This window comes from Hemiscyllium ocellatum, chromosome 14 (assembly GCF_020745735.1).
Source record: "Hemiscyllium ocellatum isolate sHemOce1 chromosome 14, sHemOce1.pat.X.cur, whole genome shotgun sequence".
In the NCBI taxonomy this organism is placed as follows: Eukaryota; Metazoa; Chordata; class Chondrichthyes; order Orectolobiformes; family Hemiscylliidae; genus Hemiscyllium; species Hemiscyllium ocellatum.
This window is the reverse complement of record NC_083414.1, coordinates 26,536,261-26,554,044: the sequence shown is the minus strand read 5'-3', so window position 1 is coordinate 26,554,044 and position 17,784 is coordinate 26,536,261. Positions and strand designations below refer to the sequence as shown.

The 17,784-nt window shown below is 41.5% G+C and overlaps 1 protein-coding gene across 1 annotated transcript in view; it reads right to left on the bottom strand.

Moving 5' to 3' along the window:
* syn2b (synapsin IIb) overlaps nucleotides 1-17,784 on the bottom strand; it is a 392,491-nt gene that overhangs the window by 34,294 nt on the left and 340,413 nt on the right. Inside the window, exon 8 of the mRNA XM_060835534.1 lies at nucleotides 13,152-13,226. Within this exon, the coding sequence (XP_060691517.1) occupies nucleotides 13,152-13,226 (75 nt within the window). The remainder of the gene's footprint in view (nucleotides 1-13,151; nucleotides 13,227-17,784) is intronic.

Below are 17,784 nucleotides of genomic sequence, written 5' to 3'. Positions count from 1 at the left end.
TTCTGTCCTGGCTGAAGGAGGGAGAAGGAAGCCTGAGGCCCACAATAAAACCATATAAAACTGTTTACCTTTCTATGCTGGTCCTGCTGCATGTCCTTTTTGCCACCAGATAGGTGAGAAGCCAGAATGCGGCTCCAATGAGTGTGACTAAATTGCAACTGAATGCTGATTACCTAACGTGAGCCTGATCTGCATATTTTAAATGAAGATCAAACTGCCTTCCAAAGTGTTTTGCCTGTCCTGAAGAGTGAATTACGATCACTATCTATGGAAAGTAGTGGTATCAGTGTGGGTCAATCACTCTGGCTATTGCCAGTTTTATTATCACAGTAGACAGGATTGTGACGGGCCCTGAAAATCTTTTGACATGGAGATAGAAAAATAATGAATGATGTGGCGATATTGCATACTTTAATTACAGAATCCTGAATATATGAGTGAAAGGTTGCAGACATTTTTACAAGAGTCTCCATTAAAAATGTATGCTTTTTAATATGCAGCTGATTTTGAACTTGCTAACCTAAATGGGACACTGACGAGCATTAGTACTTGTTCTTCAGTTTCATTCTGCTATCAATGCAGCTGGCAACATGGAGTAGAATTTCAGCCCTATAAAATTCATGCTCAAAATAAAGTTTTCAATTTCCACTTGCTACAGCTCTTATAAAATGACATTTTGCCAGTCACAGGGAACCTGTGGTCACTCCCTGTTCCTGAAACAAGTTGCTCTGTAGATTTTAGTTCTGCACCCACTTGTGAATTTCAGTGACGCTATTCCTGCAGGATGACTTCAGGTGACTTTATACTCTAAATCAGCAAACATAATTAACTAGACTATAGGTTTGGCACATCATTGAACACCTCTGTTTGCAAACAGTTGCTAAAATGAAACTCTAATTATATCAGGATAATTATATTTTTTAAATATAGATATGTGCAACAGGGTGGCATCATGGACATTATATGGGAATTTGTCTGTGGAGGGAATTGGGGTTTGTCATCCCTTTTAACAGTCTATTGCTTACTTTTATATTAACTTCAGGAATAAAAAAACAGCAAAGAAAAATATGAGAATCAGGAAATGAAAAACAAAGACATTATACTTGTTGTCTAACTGGATTTCCGGGATTAGTCCAGATTGGCACAAAATACTGTTTGATAAATGCAACTCCCTGACAAATGCAGAATCTTGTATAAAATGTGGCAATTTTGATATTATTTGAAACTTAGAATACAGTCAAAGTGCAAATTATTCTCTTTAGTTTTGTCTGAATTGTCATTGTTTATAATTCCTCACATTGGTCTATAGGCCAGCAGGTTGTGGGAAGTCGGAAGAAATTGTGATTGAAATGACTTTATCCTCCCCATTCTTGAAACTGTCTGCAAATTTAGTCGAAAGTGAAGACTGCAGATGCTGGAGGTCAGAGTCGAAGAGTGTGGTGCTGGAAAAGCAGCCAGTCAGGCAGCATCCGAGGAGCAGGAGAGTCAACTTTTCAAGCATAAGCTCTTCAGCAGGAATGAGGGGGAAGCTCAAAGGGACTGAGAGATAAACGGGAGGGGCTGGGGCTGGGGAGAAGGTAGTGGGGAATGCGATAGGGAAGGAGATGTGGCTGTGGTAACGGGTCTGCTTCAGGACATGGCTGAAGAGCTTCAGGGCAGAGGAGATGACCAAGCGGTGCAGTGAGAAAGAAACTCACTGAGATCCTTGTAGAGGGAGGAGGAGAACCTCTTCAAGGTAAGCATCCTTGGAACAGGCTTCGTAGTAAATTTATAAAACTAGGAGGAAATGAGGACTGCAGATGCTGGAGATCAGAGTCAAAAAGTGTGGTGCTGGAAAAGCACAGCAGGCCAGGCAGCATCCAAGGAGCAAAACAATCGATGTTTCGAGCATAAGCCATTCATCAGGAATGAGGGGTGGCCCAAAGGGGCTGAGAGATAATTGAGAGGGGGGTGGAGCTGGAGGGAAGATAGCTGAGAATGTGATAGGTAGATGAAGATGGGAGGTGATAGTGATAGATCAGAATTGTGGGTGGAGTGGATAGGTGGGAAGGAAGATGGACAGGTAGGACAGTTCAAGATGGCAGTGCTGCATTGGAGGGTTGGATCTGGGATTAGATGGGCAGAGGGGAAATGAGGAAACTGAGGAAATCCACATTGATTCTAAGTGGTTGGAGGGTCGCAAGGAGGAATATGAGGTGTTCTTCCTCATTTATTCTGTCACTGTTGGAATATTGCATGCAATTCTGATCTCCTTCCTATCAGAAAGATGTTGTGAAACTTGAAAAGGTTCAGAAAAGATTCACAAGGATGTTGCCAAGGTTGGAGGATTTGAGCTATAGGGAGAGGCTTAACAGGCTGGGGCTATTTTCCTGGAGCATCAGAGGCTGAGGGGTGAACTTATAGAGGTTTACAAAATTATGAGGAGCATGGATACGGTAAATAGGCAAAGTCTTTTCCGTGAGAGAGTCCAGAACTAGAGGGCATAGGTTTAGGGTGAGAGGGGAAAGATATAAAAGAGACCTACAGGGCAACATTTTCACACAGAGAGTGGGTACATGTATGGAATGAGCTGCCAGAGGAAGCGGCGGAAGCTGGTGCAATTGCAACATTTAAGAGGCATTTGGATGGGTATATGAATAGGAAGGGTTTGGAGGGATATGGGCCGGGTGCTGGCAGGTGGGACTAAATTGGGTTGGGATATCTGGTCGGCATGGACGGGTTGGACCGAAGGGTCTGTTTCCATGCTGTACATCTCTATGACTGTATGACTCTATAAAACAATGAAACTTCCTGAATACTAGGGCTTTGTTGAGACACAAAAATTAAGTATTTAGAAATTCATAATCTGTGAATGAAATATTTTACCAACTCCTGATACTGCAATGTGGATGGATAATTAGAGTTAACAACCTGTAACTAAAAAGCTTACTCAAGCTCTGTATCACAACGGCTGGTACAGGAAGTGAGATTTAACTCACAAGTTTTGTTTTCTTATCCTTCAAATTAACGGTGTTTAAAACTAGATCTTTAATATGCCCAATTTTAATTATTACTACAAAAAGTCAATTGTGTCTGAATGTCTAAAAATTTTAAAATGTTTGTTCCTCTAGGGCAAACTGTTCCAACAAATAAATGATTTAAACTCTGATTAAAGCCAACCCAGATGAAAGTTAATGTCAACACTTTTACAAATAGTGTATGGATAATGCTCAACAGTCACATGGACTAATAATTCCAAGAACCAGGAAATACTCGAGGGTTTGAATCCCATCTCAGCAGAAGGGTTATTTACAAAGGGTCAGTGTTGCTTAAATAAATTACATTGCTTTGATTTACATAACAGATGGAATTGAAAGAATAATAATGACCATGAAATTATTGTCTATTGCTGTAAATATTCATCTGGTTCACACATGCCATTTAGGAATGAAAAATACATCTTTACTGGTGTGGCCTACAGGTCACTCTAGACGCACAGCAACTTAACTGCTCTCTGAAATGGCTCGGCATGCCATTCACTTGAATCAAACTGTTATAAAATCTCAAAGAAATGAAACTGGACGGATCGGCTGATATTGACCTAGGTACTGAAAATGACAACAGTAAACTCAACCCTGTCATTCTCCTCACTGACATCTGGGGGCTTGTGCCAAAACAGGACAGCTACCTCTTCGACTAAATTAGAGTGGTGCTGGAAAAGCACAGCAGGTCAGGCAGCACCTGAGGAGCAGGAAAATGGACTTTTCGGGCAAAAGCCCTTCATCAGTCATTCCTGATGAAGGGCTTTTGCCCGAAAAGTCCATTTTCCTGCTCCTCAGATGCTGCCTGACCTGCTGTGCTTTTCCAGCACCACTCTAATCTTGACTCTAACCTCCAGCATTTGCAGTACCCACTTCCACCTAAATCTTCGACTAGCCAAACAAATCCTGACATAATCATACTCCCAAACTCATACCATACTGACAATACCCCAAATACCACCATCATCATTCCTTGGATACAATTAAATGCACTGGCGGAGGAGGCAAACAGTGGTATACAGTCAGGAGAGAATAGCTCTGAGACTCCAAACTCCAGGAAGTCTCATGGTGACAGGTCAAATATGTGCATGGAAGCCTCCTGTTGAGAACCCAATTTAGTTAAGTTCAGCATCACTTCGAAGAACAGGATGGCAAAAGCACAATGTACTCTTGTTAGGGAATTTCAATGTCCATCACTGGAGGTGGTACTCAACACTCAAGAAGCCTGACATCATTCAGGACAAAATGCTTTTTTGATTTTTATCATATCTGCAAACTTTCACTATCTCCACCACCAATGCACAGTACCAGTAGTGTGTACCATCTACGTGGTGCATTGCAGAAATTCACAAAGGCTTCTTAGAAACCATGACCATTACCATATAGGAGGTCAAGGGCAACAGACATGTGGCAGCATCACCACCGCACAATCCCCTCATTGAATCCAAACTAACCCATCCTGACCCAAACTGCCACTCCTCCAGTGTCCCTGGATCAAAGTCCTATAACTCTCTTTCTAACAGTATTGTGGGGCTCCCTACACATAATTGACAGGAACATGGTGGTAGTATGATGGCTCAGTGGTTAGCACTGCTGCCTCACAGCACCAGGGTCCTGGTTTGATTCCAGCCTCGGGCGACTGTCTGTGTGGAGTTTGCACATTCTCCCCGCGTCTGCGTGGGTTTCTTCTGGGTGCTCTGTTTCCTCCCATATTCTAAAGCTGAGCAGGTTAAGTGAATTGGTCATGCTAAATTGCCCATAGTGTTAACTGATGTGTAGGTAAGGTACATTAGTCAGAGGAAATGTAAAGTAATAGGGTAATCAAATTTTAAGCAGGTGGGTGCATGTGACCTTCCAGTCCAGAGGCAAATTGAGACTCCTATTTAACCACTTAAGGCTCATATCAGGACACTGCTGGAGGAGGACATGCTACTTAGTCAGACCACTGAACAAACCCTGTTGGATTTACAGGTGGTCTCATGAGGGGTGGGTGTGTGCGTCAAGGAACCTGATATCCCTACATCGGGGAGACGGGTGGGGGGTCTATGCAAAGCCATCAGTGATTCCTCCTGAAGACTTGAGTATAATACTGGCAATGGACATTGCTCCTGGTGGCTACTAGATATTTGTTGATTTCCAATTGACTGTGACTTCTCAGGGGTTGGATTTCTGCCATGTCCGGGGATTAGTTCAACTCAAGCAAATGCCAGATTGTCTTGGAATGGAGAAGTGAAATGTAGGATTCCCACCAATGTTCTAGCCAATTGGCAAAATCCCTATTGCCAACCACCTAAGAAGGCAAACTGTTGAATGGGGCTGAAAATCCTGCTCCAACAGGGGATTTAACTGCTACCACCTTCTAATGTGAGAACTCAAGTTGAAAGGGATGCACTTCAGAGTCAGTGACACTGAGCTCAAACCCTCTTTCAACTTATCCTTTGTTTGTATCTGGGAACATTGATTTTGCAACCAGTTACATTTTCAGATACAATTCCCTTAAATTTAATTTAACTAGCTGCAACACCTGGAATGTTAAATGCATCATTGACAGCTACAGGCACTGATCAATTTTTAAAAAATCATTGAGTTAAGAAATTGGAAAAACCTAATCCTAAGCAATCACAGTTTGGGATAATTGCTTGAGAGCACTGTTCAGTCTTACGTAAAACAGCAATGATTAAATATGATGGTCTTTCATGGTTTTCAGTTATTTGAACGTACAGCTGTAGAAAGAATTCAGAATACTTGGGGTAAACATTATCTAAACAATTTCTTAATTTAAACTCTTTATCCATGCTCCCCAACACAGAGTGGAAGTGTGACATCTTATTAGCAGCTTGGGGATTTTCAGGTGTTCTGGTTTCTATATAGTCTAACAAAAAATACTGTTTTTGAAATTTTTAAACTCCTGTCAAGAACATTATTGGCAAAATTATATTACAGCCTTGTCTAGTTCAACCAAGAGGTTGATTATAAATGTATCATTATAATGAATTTAAACAATTATGTCCCTTTCCTTTTATCATGCTGGCCATCTGTCAGTCTGCTCCATCTGACATTTTGTCTGCTCTCATCCAATGTCATGGGTAATATAAAATCTTCTGAATGTCCTCAGAGCTCTCGCCAGAATGTGACTGCCAGAAGTTTGCCATACTACCACCAGAAATGCAGCAGAAATGTAAACAGGGTTTCTGTAGCACTTCTGGCAAGGTACAACTGAAAATCTGAGGAAATTCAGCATCAGGTTTTCAAATGATGACTTCAGCAATGTCAGTGGCCCAGCTAGTGGACTTTCCTGGCTTAGGAAAGCAAGGTTGATGGTGGGTGGATGCTAGGGCTGGGAATGATGCCAGGAAAGTAGCAGAGGAATGTGTTGAGATGACTCCACAATGCATTCCCGATTGCTGGAGGCCTGCTAAGGGTGAACTTGGAACAAGATTAGCTGCCTGCTCTGTGAAGGCACTACACTAATCCTTTAAATTAAAGCTCAATTTTCGGGAATATTTTGAGTCAATGCTGATGTTTTACTAAGATTCAAAACAAGCCTCTCCCCATCATTTCTTGAGATGCCATGCTCAATTAAGATAGCTCTCTGGTGACAGGTCGGGGACCATTTGGGGAGGCTCCAGTTCACAAAGACAGAGCCATATGGATGAAAGACTACTTCCTCAGTAGTGACTAGGCTTATGGAAGAGTTTTGCCTTCTCTTCACTGCCCCTAAGGGCTCTGAGAGCCTTCAGTGCAACCCTTTAGCAATGGCTAGTGAGGATGCCTCCATCTGATTGACCTACGGCATCAAAAAGCCCGCTGCCATTCTGAGTATGTGGAGACAGCCAGCTGTGAGTCTACTTTCTGGAAGTTTGCATTCTTAATTGCAATAGCAGAAAATGCAACCCACACTTGGTACCAACCTCAGGATTTAAAAAAAAATCATTGGTGGGGTATTGACATTGCCAGCCGGGCCAGCATTTATTGCCCAGTTGTCTTTGAGAGGTTTTGGCGAGCAGCTCTCTTGAAACGTTGCAGTCCTTTTAGTGTAGGGACATCACAATGCCATTAGGGAAGGACATCTTGGCTTTGACCTAGTGACAATGAAGAACTGCAATATAACTTTTCAAACAGGATGACAGCTTGAAAGGAAACTTACAGATGGTGTTCCCAAGTATCCACTGCCCTTGTCTTTCTCAATGAAAGTAGTTGTGGATTTTGAAGGTAGTGTGTAAGAAGCCTTCAGTTTTTTTTGTGAATAGGGCATACCTAGCAATTTTCTATATTGCTGGCTAGATGCCAGTGTTGTAACTGCATTGGAACAGCTTGGCTAGGGTCACTGCAAGTTCTGGAGCACGCGACTATTGCCAGAATGCTGCCAGTGCCCATACCCTTAGCAATACTTGGTGCTTTCAGCTATTTTTTGATATTACTTGGAGTGAATTGAATTGGCTTAAAACTGGTATCAGCGACACTGGGCACCTATGGAAGAGGCTGAGTTGGATCAGTCACTTGAAACTTCTGACTGAAGATTGTTGTAAATGCTTCAGCCTTATCTTGTTTGGATTGTGACACATTTAAAAGCTAATGGCTGCAAATGTGAAACATTTCTTGAGCTGAGAAGCCATAGAAAGCAAAATTCAAAAGGAAAAGAAGGCCCTGCATATATTTTGAAAACCTGAAACAAAAACAAAAGTCTCGATAACACGCATTGGATCCATCTGGATTTTTTCAAAGAGAAAAGGTACATTAACACCTTCAGTGTGTAGCATTTATAGAATTGGACACTAAAACAGAAATGAGTCCATTAATAGGACCAAACAAAAGGTGGAAACATATGGGCATTGATGGAGTTGGCATAAGAACACAATAAATATGAGCAGGATTAGGCCATACGGCCACATTAATTCTGGCACATATCTCTGACATGTCTATTTTTATTACACACTTCCAATTTTGTTTTGTTTCTTCCATTGCCTTGATTTTTTGAGCATATTTTTCCTTTATTATTTCTCCTCCTCATTTAGCTGATTAAAAATAAAGCTGCAGAAAATCATCTTGTTAACTGAAAGAATCTTTGAAGAATGCAAAGGATATGAAAGTGAAACACTAATGATAATTCTGTGGGTAACATTAGCTGGTGCTGTCAAGTGCTGGATTCAAATTTAGAAACTAATTGCTCATGTTAGGTTTTAAAACATTTTCTTCTCTAACAAAGTTTTTCCATTTGACTCTTTGCCATTGGAGTTTTACTGATTTGTTAGCTTAAGAGTATTTTCTTTGAAGTATATCAAATGTGGCAGCTTGGCTCCAGTGCAGGAATAATAATGAAGCTACCATGAACAATTCCTCAGGTAACCAATGATTCAGCAATGTACAATCTTATTGTAAAATGCGAATGTTCATAATATTTACAGTACAGCCTACATTCAGAAATTCCAAAGTCCTTTCAGTGCGAACGTGTTAATAGGTAATATGTACACCATTTTGGATACTGCTGGTGGGGACAGCCTACCAGGGGAAAGCCATAGTTGTCCGGTCTCTGACACTGAGCCTGGCACTGTGGCTCAGAAGGGAAGGAGGGAAAATAGAAAAGTGCTAGTGGTAGGGGACATAATAGTTAGACAGATTGACAGTAGTTTTTGTGGTCAGGAACGGGACTCCAGGAAGGTATGTTGCATCCCTGGTGCCAGGGTCCGGGATGTCGCCGATCGAGTTTACAGGATTCTGAAGGGGGAGGGTGAGCAGTCAGAAATCATACTACATATTGGCACCAGTGATATAGCCAGGAAAGGGATTGAGGATCTGAAAATTGACTACAGAGAGTTAGGCTGGGAGCTGAAGAGCAGAGAGGTTTGCTACCGGTGCCACGAGATAGTGAGATGAGGAACAGTCAGTGAATGCAGTTTAACACGTGGCTGCAAAGCTGGTGCAGGAGGGAGGGCTTCAGATACCTTGACCATTGGGATACCTTCTGGGGAAGGTGGGACCTGTACATGAAGGAAAGGTTGCACCTGAACTGGAGCGACACAAATGTCCTGGGTGGGAGATTTGCTCATGTGATTCGGGAGGATTTAAACTAGTTTGGCAGGGGGTTGAGAATCAGAGCCACATGTTTGAGAGGGGGTCAATTGCAGGTGGGACAGTGATAGGATATATTGAATCTATCAGGAAGGTTTCTCACGCGATGAAACAAAGGGATCAGTTAAAGTGTGTCTGCTTTAATGCAAGGAGTGTCAGAAATAAGAGTGATGAACTTAGAGCATGGGTCAGTAACTTGGGGCTATGATGTTGTGGCCATAACAGAGACATGGGTTTCACAAGGGCAGGAATGGTTGCTTGATGTTCCAGGGTTTAGAAGATTTAAAAAGAACCGGGAGGGTGGGAAAAGAGGAGGGGGTGTAGCATTGCTAATCAGAGAGTGCATCACACTACAGAAGTGAAGGTTGTTGAGGAAGATCTGTCTACTGAGTCAGTATAGGTGGGAGTTAGGAACAGCAAGGGAACAACCACCGCATTGGGGGTTTTCTATAGACCGCCTAATAGCAGTAGAGAGATTGAAGATCTCATAGGTGAGCAGATTCTGGAAAAATGCATAAGTAGCAGGGTTGTTGTTATGGGTGATTTCAACTTTCCCAATATCGACTGGAACCTCCTAAGTGCAGATGGTTTGGATGGAGCCGTTTTTGTCAGGTGTGCTCAGGAGGGTTTCCTTACTCAGTATGTAAACAGACTGACGAGGGGAGAGGCCATTTTGAATTTGGTGCTCTGCAATGAGCCAGAACAGATGTCAGATTTCGTGGTGGGAAAGTGATCACAACTGCCTCACATTTAGCATAGCCTTGGAAAGTGAATGGAGAAGTTATAGGAAGATATTTAATTGGGGAAAAGGAAATTATGACGCTATCAGACAGGAGTTGGGAAGTACAGACTGGGAGCAATTGTTCCATAGAAAGGACACAGCAGATATGTGGAGACTGTTTAAGGAGCAGTTGTTGTGAGTGATGCACAAATTTATTCCTCTGAAGCAGGGATAACCTGGATAATCGGATAATATTCAATCGGATTCCTGTGATTGTGGCGTTGATGATCCGGTGTGTGTTCTCTATTTCTGTGTTTTTAATGATTATAAAGGTGTCGTCCACTTATCTGACCCATAGTTTGGGTTGTAGTTGTGTTAAAACTGTTTTTTCTAACCTTTGCATTACTGCTTCTGCTATCAGTCCGGAGATCGGTGAGCCCATGGGTGTTCCGTTAACTTGTTCATATATCTGGTTTTGAATGTGAAGTGTGTTGTGAGGCATAGGTCCAGTAGTTTAAGTATGCCGTCTTTGTTAATAGGTTCAGCGTCCTGTTGTCTGTTATGTATGTCCATAACACACACCGGATCATCAACGCCACAATCACAGGAATCCGATTCACGAGAGAGGAAGAAAAGGACAACCAGTTCCCATTCCTGGACGTGATGGTACGAAGAACACCGAACGGAGAATTCACCATGAAGGTATACAGAAAAGCCATACACACAGACCAAGTCCTGAACTATGAAAGCAACCACCTCAACACACACAAACGAAGTTGCATCAGGACATTTTTCAAAAGGGCCACAACACACTGCAGCACACCTGAACTACAAAAGAGGAAGAAGAACACCTATACAAGGTATTCAACAAAAACGGATACCCGCGCAATTTCATCAACAGATGCCTCAGGGAAAGACAATGAAATGAGGACATGCCACAACCCAAAGGACTGGCCACACTCCCATACATCAGGAGCATTTCTGAACTGACAGCCAGACTGCTGCGACCACTAGGACTCATAACAGCACACAAACCAACAGCCACTCTCAGATAACAACTCACCAGGACAAAGGACCCGATACTCAGCAGCAGCAAAACCAATGTAGTGTACAAAATCCCATGCAAGGACTGCACAAAACACTACATAGGACAAACAGGAAGACAGCTAACAACCCGCATCCACGAATACCAACTGGCCACGAAACGACACGACCAGCTATCCCTATTAGCCGTACACTCAGATGACAAACAACATGAATTTGATTGGGACAACACCACTATTATAGGGCAGGCCAAACAGAGAACAGCCAGGGAATTCCTAGAGTCATGGCACTCATCCACGAATTCGATCAACAGACACATCGACCTAGACCCTATATACTGGCCACTGCAGCGAACAGCCACTGACAACCGGAAGCGGTAAATTCAAGCCAGTATAAATGCCGGAGGAATCAGCACAGAAGCACTGAAGATGTCACCTAGAAAGGGGACGAAACGTTTGCAAGAAAATCTCCCAGCTCGGCGAACAGAACCACAACAAGTTTATCTATATAGCAAGGAAACTTTTCTTTCTCCTTTAAAATAATAGATTCCTGTGGTGTACAAAATGATGATTCATGCTAATATGCAGAATTTTCTCACTATTTTCAGAGCACTAATTGTGCCAGCACAGTGAGTAATTATGAGTGGAAGCTGTTACAGCCATGTACATGTTGTTGAAAATCTACCATTATAACATTCAATTGCACTTTCTGAGCCTTCCCATGATCTGCCTGTCATATTGTGACTATAATAAAATGCTAGTAACTGAATCCAGTAAAATTGGGTGGTTGCCTTTCAGTGAGAAAGCAGGTGGAAGTGAGGATTGTACAATGCAATAGCTCAGTCCCTTGTTTGATATGTATGTCTGCAACATTCAGCTGATATTGTAGTTCATATGGAAATAACCAACAGCTTGGCAGTGTGCAGTGATAATGTGGATAACACTGTCCTCCTTATGTTCTAACTTGTTTGTGGGTGCTCTTGCTCGAGATGGCAAAGCTCTGAATTTGGTTATTAGCTGATCCAGGGCAATCTGCTAGGCATACTATTAGTTCTACAAATATAGTGTTTTCCAATCTCCTATTAACTTATTCTACCTTGACCATGAAACATTGCATATGAGACAATTTAAAAACAAACATACTTAAAGGAGTGAAGAAGAAGGTGCTGCTGAATAAAATGAACAAAACTGTACAATGAAAGCTGTACTAAAAAGAAAGCTGATCCAAATGGTGGGATATTGTGGAAATTACAAGGCTCATGGCTGCTGGCTGGTACTGGCAAGAGCCCCTTGTTACTCTTCTCAGGAAGTCCCACAGCATCTTGTTCTAAGTTATTATACACACTTGTGATGGGGTTTCCTAGGGATTGAGGACTGCAGGACAAGAGCTGCGACCAATTGAGTCAGCAGCTCTTCTGTACTCAGGAGTGCCATCGAGATGTGGCTGCTGCTGGTATGACTCTCATGTGATGCCTCAGATTGACGAGGAACATAACCTCAGATAGAAGAGACAGAGTGGGGTTTCTGAGAGAAGGGAGCTGGGAGGTCATCCCTCAGCAAGCCACCGAATTCTCCTTGTCAGATCAAAGGCACTGAGTGCCTTTGAACATGGGAACCCCCACTGTGGGAGCTATAATAATGTCCCCATGGCAAACCCTTCCTTGCAGCTAGCTTAATACTAATGCTGGCAGGATGCGGGCCTTAAATGGGCATTAATTGCCACTTAAGGGCTTCAATTGCCACTGGCTGATGTGGGAGAAAGGCCATCAAAAAGCTCCCCCCTTTCCCAGAGTTAATCAGGATGGATGCAGAAAGCTGGTGGGTTCCTGTCTGCTGCTTTTCTGCCTAATAAAGTGCACCCACAACCCACCACCAAATTCACCATGGGGAGGAAATAAATTCTGTGCAAAGCCTTTGTTATTGAAGAAGAGTTTCTTTACTGTGGAAAACTGCATTGTGCTCTAATAAAATATCAAATCTGAAAGAACCATGTGGGTCATGTGAAGTACTCATCCAAGTATTTCTGAGTAAAATTTAGGACCTAAATAAAGTTGATACATGAAATGGGCATAAACAAAAAACTAACATGTTAATATATCAACCCTCATCCTCTCGGGAGTGAGCAAAGGATCTGCATTTTTAACTTAAAGCATTTACTCTGTTAGTATATCACACTATATTACTGGTCCTCTATTCTCTAAGGCTGATTGAGACATAATGCACATATATTCACAGCTTCATATGTGAATATATCAGAAAATACACATTTGTAGATCTATGTATCAGTGAAGCACCCACCTTTCAGTCATTGCAATCTGTTCGAGCATGGCTGACCCAGTATTTGTTTTCCAGTTTCCGGATATTGATGTTCTCCTGGAAAAGATAAACACAATACAGCTGGTGCATTCGGTTCCATTTCTCAGACTCTGTAGTTTAATAGTTCAATATGACTTCAAAACCTATTCAGCTATGATTTATATGCAATTGCCTATCATCACTAACGTTATTTTATGATGTGGAGATGACGATATTGGACTGGGGTGGACAAGGTCAGAAGTCATATGACACCATGTTATAGTTTAATAGTCCTTTCAGAGCACTGCTCCATCACCTGATGAAGGAGCAGTGCTCAGAAAGCTCACAATTTCAAAAAATCTGTTGACTTCTAATATTATTTTAACTAGTTCAAAAAAATGAGACAATTTTTATCTTCTTTTGAACAGGACCCTAACAGGGCAGCACAGTGTCTCAGTGGTTAGCACTGCTGCCTCACAGCACCAGGGACCCGGGTTTGATTCCAGCCTTGGGCTGTCTGTGTGGCGTGTGCACAATCTCCCAGGTTTCCTCCCACAATAGGTGAATTGGCCATGCTAAATTGCCCATACTGTTCAGAGATAGGTGGGTTAGGTGCATTAGTCAGGGGTAATTAAGGGATAATAGGCTAGGGGAATGGGTCTGGGTGAGTTACTCTTTAGAGGGTAGGTGTGGACTTGTTGGGCCGAAGGGTCTGTTTCTATGATTCTACTATGTTGGATGAGACTAAGGAAAATTAAGTATATTGCTGCTTGCTTTACTTGTCTCCATCCAAATGTAAGTAAGCCTCTGTTCAGTTTCATACACAGCTTGAAGTAATCACTTCAAAGCTACATTTGCTTACCATTTACTAATCATCTTCATTTTCAATCACCATTAATACACTATTTATTTTCATTTGTCAGCAGATCTTGTAAATCCTTATGGTATCAAAAATAGGCAATTGATTCAATAGTCATTCAATAGTGTGACAAAGCAATATGATTAGTAAATACATGTTTTCTGTCTGAATATGTATTAAAAGTTTTTGTTAAAGTAAAAGTGTAGCTCCTCTTAAATTTTGCACCTACATTTTAAAAACTCCTTTTAGAGATATTCCTGATTTATGACTTAATTGTTGAAAACTGCTTCCATTAGCTTGTTTTTGTTTCAGATTTGAAAGTTCTAGTAATGGAAAACATCATGGACTGAGGTAGTCATAGATATTGAGTGGAAACAGTTTCCAAAATGGGCATTTGACAAGGGTGGAAATTCAATTGTGAGTAGGGTTAAATAGTGAGTACTAATTTAAAACATCTTGTATATTTTCTCCCTTTTTTCCTGACGTTAATGTTTAAATTTCTCCTGCTATAATAAACTGACAGCCAACTGACAGCATGTGATTATCTGTCATTATTAAGTAAGCTACTGTGTCGGATTGGGATAAAATGCAACAAGGCAAATCGTGTTTAATCCTGACAATAGGTCATCGGTCTGAACCATAAAATGTTCTTCTTTTCACCGTCTCAACTTTTCAGCATCTCTGGTATTTCTGTTATTATTCTTGCTGAATGTTTTTAAGGCATAATAAATGATAACTTGAGCATGTGTATATGCATGAAGATTGTCACATTTTGACTCCGTGAGCTCAAGATTTAGAACATCAGGTGGAATTGGAAAAAAATCAATTTATTGAACTCGGAGGAAGGTGCTGAGAACTAGACTTTCAGTGGGTAGCCAGTGGATAACTAGCAGTGATGGGAAAGATGGTTAACTATCCATAGATCTGATTGATGAGGGAGGTCAGGCTAGAGATCACCTTGAGAAAATTGCTCTAATTGACCTTCCTGTGGATATGTTGAGATCTTTGGGTAGGGCAAATAAATTATTATGGTAGCATCTGAACATGGGAGTCAGTTTATGTCAGGAATGATTCACATTTCAGCTATAAAAATGGTGTTAGCAGGAGATTAGGAAGTATGTGTAAGAGTAAAACTTGTTCATGATCATAATTTCCAGATTTCACAGTCCTGGTTATACTGAAAGGACTACAGAAAACAAAAAAAACACAAATATCTTTCCTGTGTACCACCAACCTTAAAATGTTAACTCTGCTTTCTTTGCACAGATACTGTCATACCTGCTGATTTTCTCCAGCAATTTCTGTTTGTGCTTTATAACAACGTGTTGTTATTTCAAGCAGGAATTGTTGTCCTTACTCACTTGTTGTATTAATCATAGTTAATAAGTTCTATCAGCAAATAAATCTTTCCATGCATGGAACATCTATACTCAACAACAAAACATACAGCACAAGCTAACATACCAACCATAAGTAAACTGCATGGAAGGAATCTTCAACCATATTAAGTTGGCTTTATCAAGGAAAAGAAGAATGCTGTTTTTTTTTCCTGGTCTAAATGCATCTAATATTCATTCAATCCAATATCCTCTAAGAAGAGCAAAAAACAATTGTTGTATTAGTCATTTATAGTCTTTGGTAATTTATATCATGCTCTGCAAATTATATCTGTCATAATGAGCATACTGCATGGAGGGGGTGCGGGGATGCGGGGGCACAGAGCTGTGATCTGTTGCGCGGTGTGCTGCTGCCTAGATATAGATATTGAGTGTAAACAGTGTCCAAATCGGACGCTTGACAATGGTGGAAATTCAGTTGTAAGTAGGGTTAAATAGTGGGTGCTAATTTAAAACATCTTGTGTATTTTCTACCATTTTTGCCTGACGTTAACGCTTAAATTTCTGCACCCATAATGACTTGACAGCCAACAGACAGCATGTGGTCATTTGTCATTATTAAGTAAGCTACTGTGTCGAATTGGGATAAAGTGCAACCAGGCGAATCGTGCTTAGTCCTGACAATAGGTAAGCGATCTGAACCACAAAATGTTCCACAGAATGGGGAGCGGACATAACAAGTGCTCACTCTGTCAATCCCATTGAAGTGAAACAGCGGAAGGTCCCTTACACACGAGTGTGGGTCTGCTCAGAAACAAACCCTGAGACAGCAAGAGGTAGCAAGGCAGGCAGTGTGAGGAAAAAGGAAACTTCAGAAAACTCCGAGTCCCAGAGGAGTGGCATTGAATCAGTTATCCAAATAATGTTATCCGAACGAAATAGTGCCAACCCATCTCATTCGGATATTCAAGGTTCCTCTGTATACTGTACTGAATACATTTTCATTACTCCAAACATTTCCCTTTTCACAAAAAAGTACAAAAAATATGCATCCTTTGCAGTTTCAAGTTACCGAATATAGTCAAAAATGACATTTTCATTAACAAATCTGTCACATCTAGTCAGTTCTACTTTCATCAGTGTCTACACAGGCATTGGATATAGAGTATTTAAGTCATAAGTCTCCTAATGACATGTATTTGCAATATTATTGGCTGTTTATCTGATATCTGCTCATTCCCAAGGTAGTTTTTCTTCTCTGGGGAGTGTCATTCATTCATGTGGGAAGTGCTATCACTATGGTAACTGTATTCCTGCTCCTTGTTGATCCATTTTCATTGCAAGGTATTGCTGAATCTCTGGAAGAAATGGTCTGTACAGGTGGTGAGATCACACCTTTTGATCCATTACTTTTAGTGAAAGCACTGCTGCTGTAGTTGTATGCTGCTGTCTGTGATTGGGGCAATATATCTGATCATTCATGTTCATTGTATGTTCAAGCTGACAATTACTCAACATAGGTGCCACATCGGTACATGGTCTGACTCTTGTTGAGAGTGTTGAATGTTTGTTCTCTGTTGGGCGGTCCATTGCTTAGCTCTGGAAATTACCTTTATCAAAATTAAATTCGGAATACTGTCATTTCAGTTTTATTTTGTGACTCATACTCACAGATCTCTTCAATTCTGTCAGTTCGTTTTCTTTCTTTCTCTTTTTCTCTCTTTCCTCTTTTTCCTTTTCTCTCCCCTTAGTCCTAGAAGCAAATCCCAGAGCAGTAGCAGGCATAGGCAGCAAGAGCAGCGTGTGAGCAGAGTACCAGAGCAGCACGTGGTCAGCAAGGCCAGAGTACCATGTGGTCAGCTAGTCCCAGAGTACCACGTGGTCAGCTAGTCCCAGACTACCACGTCAGCAGCTAGTCCCTGAGTACCACGTCGGCAGCTAGTCCCTGAGTACCACGTGGTCAGCTAGTCCCTGAGTACCACGTGGTCAGCTAGTCCCAGAGTACCACATGGGCAGCTAGTCCCAAAGCAGCATGTGGTCAGCAAGTCCCAGAGTACCATGTAGTCAGCTAGTCTGAGTCCCACATGGTTAACTAGTCCCAATGGGTGTTTCAGACCCTTTGTTCTTCACAATTTCCTGCACCATGAAAGAGTTGCACATTATTGCATTGTTTGATTGATTTAGAAAACTAGAAACCAGGAACAGGAATACACCATTTGACCCTTCGAGCCAGCTCCATCATTAAATATGATCACGACTGATCCTCCATCTCAATGTCACATATTTTCTTTCTCACCATAATGCTTAATGCTTTTAAAATCTATAATAAATCTTTCTCTTGAATATATACAGTGACGGGGCCTCCTCAGCCTTCTGTGGAAGAGAATTCCACAGAATTACTATCCTTTAAGAGAACAGATTTGTCCTCATGATCGTCCTG